Here is an 8113-nt window from a genome sequence, read left to right on the forward strand (position 1 = left end):
GATATCATTTTTAAAAAGGAAGAAAAATGGAATCCTCTGAGGCAGACAGTCTGATCATTTAGTTTTTGAGTCATTTGAGATTATCTGTATGACACTGCATTGGAAATGATGATATTCTATAGCAATACTATTACTGCTTTTTACAGGAATGTACATGTTATACTAGCTTCGAGCCTTTTTGAAACATTTATACTGAGATTAGTTTCACCATATAGGAAATGTAATAATAGAAAGATGAAAAATTTCTTCTAGATGCTTTTAAAATTAGGATACGTTTCAAGAAAGATTACATGAATCAAAATCTACATGAATAGCATAAAAACTTAAAAAGGCTTTAGGAGAGTTAATGCTTTGAAATAAAAGATAACTTTACATTTGTAATCTCATGAAAGTAAGTGTTTGTTGCTTTCTCAATCTATTCCTGTATATAAAATTCTTATTTTCTGAAAGAACCCAAGTGGCCTTGGCTATAACACTAATTACTGTCTTATTTCATTACTGCTAATTAAGGATTAAAACATTTCATATTAAAGTTGGTACCTGTTTTTGTTTAAAGAAAAGTAAATTTCCTCTAATTTATGTCTCAAAGTTAGTCACCATATAATTATATAAATTAGACAAATGACAATTAAATAAGAAGTTGAAGCCCTATTCATCCTGAGGGAGTACTGCATTGACGTCAGTCAGAGAGCTTTGTGATTGCTCAGCCTTAAATACAAGCCCTATAAAATGATGGGCTTTGAAATGCTGGTCAGGGTAGAGTGAAAAGCAGCTGCTGGCAATAATAGCCACCCCTTAGCTAGGACCAAGTTCTGGTTCAGTTCGAAGGGCAGAGAACTGGTGGAGCCTTCCTTGGCCTCATAGGACTTCAGCACCTGAGACAGCTCCAATATTCTGCAGAACAAAAAGCTGCAGGACACAGGAGTCAAGGTAAGTGACAATTTATCTTTCTTCTTTTTATCTCTCCTGCCTCTGGAACTTTCCTCTAGGTGTATTGAATTTTTCTCTCTCTAGAAAAGGATTTTACAGTTTTATTCCTTTATAACAACAACAACAAAAAAGAGACAAGTTTCTCAAGTCACCTGGTAAAAGTAGAAATGCCTCAACTTCTCACTTATGAATGGCTTTTCTGAAGTCTTTGCAAGATACTTTCCATACTTGCTATTTTACTCAATACTGTTTTTTTTTTTTAAATAATGCATTTAAGTAGGGGCTTTTTGCTTTTTTACAAATTTTTGACCCAAAGAGTTCCATAGGTCTATTTGTTTTCGAAGTTTTCAACTTGTTTTTTAGCGCTGTTATTCCTATGCCATAGGTTGCTTAAGTGAACCTAGAAAGCATTTATTTTCCTCTTTACTTTAAGATTAAACGTCATGGCTTTTATAGATAGTAAGAGAAACCGAACTTGAACTCCTAAGTTTCTACCTAGAAGCTATTTAGAAATAAAATGTGTAAGTGGATTAAATTGTAAAAAATATGAACATTGTTTTAAATATATTTTTCTTTCTGTGGGAAGAATTATTTCAATGGTAATATGTGGTTCTATATAATTTTGGTATTAATTTTCATTCTTAATTGAGTTTAGTATAAGAAAATAAGTTATCTGTAATACAATTAAAAAAGGAAAAATGTATATGCAGAATAATTTTTATACTGATAGATATATACATTTATATGTATACATAAATATACACACATTATTCAATGTATGATACTCTAGTTTTATATTAATCAGGTGCAAAAACTTAAGGTAGAAGAAACAGTTTTTTGAAGCTATTTCCTTAGTTAGAAAAGATACTAAACTTGGAATCCACATCTTTATAGTAAGGATATGGACCCCAGGGTTATTTGTAGCAGTGTAATAGTATGGCATTCAATATACACGTAGGCCAGCTATGTGCCTGTGAAAGCACATGGACAGCAGTCGAAAAGGATCCTAATTTTTATTCAAGCACATGTCACCAAGAGAAATTCTCTTGATTTAAAAAGTAATCATATTGCAGTTTAACTCTTTTTATAAGATGAAAACTACTTTATCCAAACTCTTCAAGAGCCTTCAGAAATTACTGCTAGACACTAAAAACAACCAGGATGGTGACATCTGCGGTTGGAAAATCTAGTGTGACTTCCTCCCTTTCAAGGTGCAGAGATGGAAACCAGAAGGAAGCCCCAGCTGCTCATGAGCCTGATAGTTCTCAGCGTGCTCTTCTCACAAACGTCGGCCTGGCCTCTCTTTGAAGCACCTTCTCTGAGGTAAGTTCTCTTTCAATTCAAATAGTTGTACATTTCATCTTCATCTCAAGGTGAATTTCCTTTCTGTTATTTTGGACAACTCAATTCTTAAAAACTATGTATTATTTATTTAAATATTTACTTGATGTGTTAAGCAAGTTTTTTCAACATCAGGTCAACGTGATTATTCTGAGTTCTGGAATTCACTCTCAGGAATGACACACAGTGTTAAGGACTGGTGTTACAGACAAGGTAGACCACATTTCCAAACAAGGCAGAAGGGAAATTTGACTTTCTATTCATCCAAAACCAGTTTTAGATAAGTAATGAGCTTTTATTCAGTGTCATCTCAGTTTAGATCAGTTTCTGATGGTAAAAAAAAAATAGATGTTTAGTTGTCTACATCATTTAGGTTCATTTTCAAGATCAATCAGTAAATAATCCCATGAGTAGTTGATTAGTAAAACATCATGTTAGACAGACCTATCTATCTAGAGAGAATCAATTTGCCAATATTAAAAATTGTGGGATAATTGATCTTCTGAGACACACTTTCCCAATGAGAGAATTTTAACCTACTTGGTTTTAATGATAAATTTTTAGTTTTTAGTCCTATTTGGTGTATTTCATATTTAAAATTCATAAATTATAATACAAAACTTACTTAAAACTTTGCTTGAAATAAAATAAATTTGTGTTAGAGAAGTAAATGAAACACTACACTAGTTTGATTTTTCCATATGATTTACAGGCACCATTGTATTTAAGGGTAGAATCATTATTTCTTTGCTTTTTTCCCAGTCCTGATTCCTTGCCCAAGGTAGACATATGCTCAATAGAGTGAATAATTTCATTTGCATCGATTGCTAGGCTTCATACTCAAACAGGACTGCCTGTTGCTGACAACTGACTACCACATCACCAAAAGATAAACAAGTTCCCAGGAGCCAACACATTTCCTGGAGGTTTACCCTAAAAGGGAAAATATAGACACATAATTTTAATAGTGTGCTGGTGTTCAAATGTGCATCCAATCATAAGTATAGACATATTTCATGGATGAACATGAGTATCCTTAGTTTTTCAGTGAAACACTATACAGTCTTTACTAAAATATATTATTATTTAAGATTAGAAACCAAAAGGTCCATAAAATCCATTGGATTTAAGTAACTATAGATGGAAAAATTCTTTGGACTTGATCAATGCAGAGATGTATGTTACAGTAAGATGAAACTTTGAATAAATTTTAGGAATTTAGGGAAAGAAAGAGTTAATCCTCAGCTTTTAAAAAATGTTTGAGCCAAATAAACATCAACAAATATATAAATTGTTCCCAGTTTTTATATTAAATATTAATTTTTTTTCAAAGTTTCTATTTTGTGGAAAATCTTTCTTCTTATGAAATTTAACTTTGCAAACTCTAAACATTATGTACGTATTTATGTTGTATGTATTTTGCTTAATGCTATGACAGGATTGAACTGAGTAGCTCATATGATTGGTACATACAACTTATAAAAGTCTTATGGCATCTATTGTATGAGATAAAAATTTTACTGCTTACACTCTCAAATCACATAAGCCATGATGTTATCCATATTTTTTGAGTGGGTGATACTTCCCAAGATTCTGAGTGTCTTATTTCAAATGACTGTAAATTCATAAGCATTGTCTTCTGAGAAAAGAATGTATTATACATCTATTGTCTTTTTTCTAATATGTTGGATATCAGAATACCATTGGAAGAAGAGAGTGAACTTGATCGAGCTTCATTAAAACCAGACACTGACATCTTGCAAAATGCATTTGCTGAAAATGACAGGTGAGTTCATTTTTATTGAATTTTATTTTAGAAAATTTATTTTTATTTTTATTTTTTTAATTTTTATCTTTTATGCTTACAGCACCTGGTCTTCCTAGGTGGTCTCCCATCCAAGTACTAACCAGGCCGGATCCTGCTTAGCTTCCGATATCAGACTGGATCAGGCTTGTTCAGGGTGGCATGGCCATAGACAGTATTTTTAAATTATAGGTATTTTATTCTTGTGTCTCCATAAAGCTACTTCCACAGCACTGCACTGCAGGTTTCCATGGGCCATGGTTTCATCCAGTCTGACGTACTGCAGCTCTTGCAGCTGCACATGATTCTCATGTATGGAGGCTGTGATGAGCCAGGATGAACAAACCATTCACTTACATTCTGTTGCACAAAATGTCAAATCAGAAATCATACCAATACTAGTAAAACTCCAGCATTTAGGATTCCATAATAGAAGAAGTTCAAAGGCAAGAGTTTCATGTCTACATAAAAAAAAATGTCTAATAATAAGTTATTCATTCACAGAGCCATTTGTCATGAGCAGCATTCAAGTATAGATAGAGTAACTCAGTATTGAAGAGAAGTTATAAAATCATTCTCAACTGAACAGAAAATTTGGCTGACAGACCCTAAGATCCTCTCCATTTTAGGATATTTTGTTTCTAGATATTTTGGCAGAGATATAGCAAAAGATATACTATGGGTTTTGCTACAAATCACGTTTCCCTTGCATCTACCTTTATTCGGGATAGAAGAAATAAAGCGAAATAAATAAATAAAGAAAGAAAGAAAGAAAGAAAGAAATAGAAACTAATCTAAATATATTTCTTCTACCCATATTTCTTAGACACGAATGTTTTATAGATTCTGCCAGGAAGTGTTAAGATATTGAGATATACTTCCAAAAAAGCTAATTAATTTTTCAAAGTTTTGGGCTGGAAATGCAGATTATATCTTGATATAAGTGACAAGAAGATATCTTTTATCAGGTTATTAGGAAATCTTTTGGACTTAAGTTTGCATGAGAAGATTTTATAATACACTGATGAGTTTCTCTCTATTCATTAAGCTAAAATATTATTTTAGAAAACCTTTTTGAAAATAATGTTTATCCTTTCTTCCTTGTATTAGGAATGCCAGACATGCTGATGGGGTTTTCACCAGTGACTTTAGTAGACTCTTGGGTCAACTTTCTGCCAAAAAATACCTTGAGTCCCTTATTGGAAAACGAGTTGGGTAAGAGGATTTATTGTTTTTATTAAACACATTATAATGATTTAATCTGGAAACTATATTTTCACTGTTAACAACTTATTTTGTCTCAAATTTATAACTCTTGATAATGTTCCATTTAGTTAAAACATCATTTATGTTCTTCAATAAAATATACCAGGCCTATGGATTAGAAGATAGGGCTTTCTAGTAATATCATACCCACTGGCTCCAGACACACTTATTTTTCTTTTGTAGCAATCATTTGTAAATTTGCAATCAAATTGAACTAATGCAATAAAAGTAGACATAATATAAACTGAAGCAAATTTTAAGATTAACCATAGTACCTGTTTTTTAAATTCCTACTCAAGCCAAAGATGGGATGATTCTTTCCTTAAATGGTCAAAGCTGAATATTTAGATGGCAGGATTCAAGTGGCATAGCTTTTAAGGGGCATATTTTTTAAGAGCTTTTCCTCCCAATAGCAGAACACAACTTTAAATATCCCCCCATTTCCTTCTTTTTTTAAATGTAAATTATCAGTTAATATGGAATGTGCCTTAAGGCACTCCTAGACAATGTCAGAATGTGTTGTATTATTCCCCTCTCCTTAGGCTTAAACGCATTTTTTCTTTTAGTATTTTTGAGATAGAAAATGAGTTGGGTGTTGGAATTCCTTTGTATCTGACCCCAAGAGATTTGGAATTTTGATGTACTTATTATTTCTTGTTAAAACTCTGATTTATTTTTTCTCATATTTCTTAGCAATAACATCTCTGACGACCAGGGACCAATCAAACGCCACTCGGATGCAGTCTTCACTGACAACTATACCCGCCTGCGAAAACAAATGGCTGTAAAGAAATACTTGAACTCAATTCTAAATGGAAAGAGAAGGTAAAGAAACAGAAAACTTGCAAATGAGAAATTATAAATAACTCTCAAGCAGAAGCTACGAATGGAGACATATCTATCTCTCTATCTCATTGTCTATATTTACTCTGTGAAGCAGTAATTCTCAGCCTTGGCTGCCATTAGACTACCCTGCAGAATGTTTAAAATACTGATGTCTGAGCCTAATCCAAACTCACTGCCAGAAAATTAGTGCCTCTATGAGTATGGTTCTAGACATTTGTATCTTTTTAAGAGCTTCCTAGTTGATTCTGTTTTGCCTCCAGTGTTAAAAATTATGTCTGTACAGGTATCTAGTCTGAATCTGGAAACAGGTTTTATCAAAAGTGCTGAGTTTTAAACATGTAAAGCACATTCAGTTAGCAATTTGGTATCACATGGCACTCTTTTTATGTGCAATTCAATTCACTTATTTTAACAAATTAAGCCGAGTTCTTTTGTCTTCTCGTGTGCTATAATATCTATCTCTCTGGGATGTGTAGATATTGGTGCACAATAAGTAGCAAGTGGGGTCCTCTCTCTTTTTATTAAAATTATTTTTTATATGGTAAGTATCAAGGATAATTCTGGTTGTGTGAAGTCAGAGAAGATGACTCTTTGCCCACCAGATTATAATTCTGTAAAAATAATTTTATATGCTTTAAGATTGAAGAATAATTCATAGAAAATAACTAACCTAAAAGATAATTATTTAGCCCACAGAGCATTTTAGAGAACACAGATAATAGTATAGGTCACACATTGTTAGTTCCTTAGATGTATTCTCATCTAAGAGCTTCAACATGCATGATTTTCTTTTTCTGGTCTACAGTGCTGATGGAGAATCTCCTGATTTTCTTGAAGAGTTAGAAAAATGATGCAAAAGCTCTTTGAGCAAAGCTGGTGACAACTTCCCAGTGGTGGGTATACCTATGTAGTCTTATCATATTCTTATAGCAATCATCCAGGTATTTAAGTGGATAAGAGTCATTTTGGTGAGAAACATCTTCGAGCTCTCACAATGAGACCTCATCTAAGAACACTTCCATCTGAAGTGAATCCCAAGCCCATAAACAGCTTAAAATGATTCATTAAAAAGAATAAACTAAGTGAAAACAGACTCACAAATACAGAGGACATTCTGGTGACTGCCAGAGGGGAGGGGAGTTGTGGGGCTGGGAGAAAGGGTTGAAGGGTTAAAGAGAGACAAATTAGTAGTTGAGAGCTGGTCAGTGGCACGGGGAGTATGGCATAAGGAAGTAGAAGTAGTACTGTAAGGGCTGTGCGTAGAGCCAGAAGGGTGATGTAGTAATCAGGATGGGGGGCGGGGAGCACTTCATAAACTACGTAAAGTCTGGCTAACGTACTGGAGACCTGAAACTAGCAATAAAAAAATCAGATGAACATTAAATACGAGAATGTAAAATAAATGCTGATTTAGAAATGAAAAAAAAAAAAGAAAACGGTTCATGCAGATTGCTGATCACATAAAACAGAAAGCTCACAATGGGTAAACTCTGATCTCCTAGGTTACACAGAAATATTCCTCCCCTTCTGTCGAGATAGAAAACGAGGAGACTAACTCACACTAATGAGAAAAACTGGCTTTCTTTTTAAGATTCAATCCATACCATTATTTATTAATTGAAGTTTAAGTCCCTCGCTTGACTGCTAGCACCTCATTTAAGAACAGGGAACGCCACCAAATCACAATCTTAAAGCTCATTATTATGAAAATGCGAAAGCACTCTGCATCTCATTGTATCCCTTGAAACAAAACAAACTTCATGGAGCAAAGGTTAAATTAGCTTATTTTACCAATAAATGTAGTATAGGTACTATGGCTCTATAGTATTCATTGTAAAATACTATTTGACTAGAAAAAACGCGAATAGGTTTTTTGCTTTGTTAAGTAATAAGCTTATTATCATAATTGCTTTTATGTGTAAATCA

The 8113-nt window shown here is 33.2% G+C and overlaps 1 protein-coding gene and 1 pseudogene across 1 annotated transcript; one reads left to right on the forward strand and one right to left on the reverse strand.

Annotated features, from left to right (window-relative positions):
* Positions 1-782: 782 nt before the first annotated feature.
* On the forward strand, positions 783-7038 carry VIP (vasoactive intestinal peptide). The gene is made up of 7 exons (XM_011362700.2): positions 783-848; positions 1061-1085; positions 2142-2253; positions 3968-4057; positions 5186-5290; positions 6035-6166; positions 6993-7038. The coding sequence occupies exons 3-7, from the start codon at positions 2150-2152 to the stop codon at positions 7036-7038; spliced, it is 477 nt and encodes a 158-aa protein (XP_011361002.1). The 5' UTR covers positions 783-848; positions 1061-1085; positions 2142-2149.
* On the reverse strand, positions 4131-4249 carry LOC111741482 (annotated as a pseudogene).
* Positions 7039-8113: the final 1075 nt, after the last annotated feature.

Source organism: Pteropus vampyrus, unplaced genomic scaffold, assembly GCF_000151845.1.
Source record: "Pteropus vampyrus isolate Shadow unplaced genomic scaffold, Pvam_2.0 Scaffold78, whole genome shotgun sequence".
Taxonomy (NCBI): Eukaryota; Metazoa; Chordata; class Mammalia; order Chiroptera; family Pteropodidae; genus Pteropus; species Pteropus vampyrus.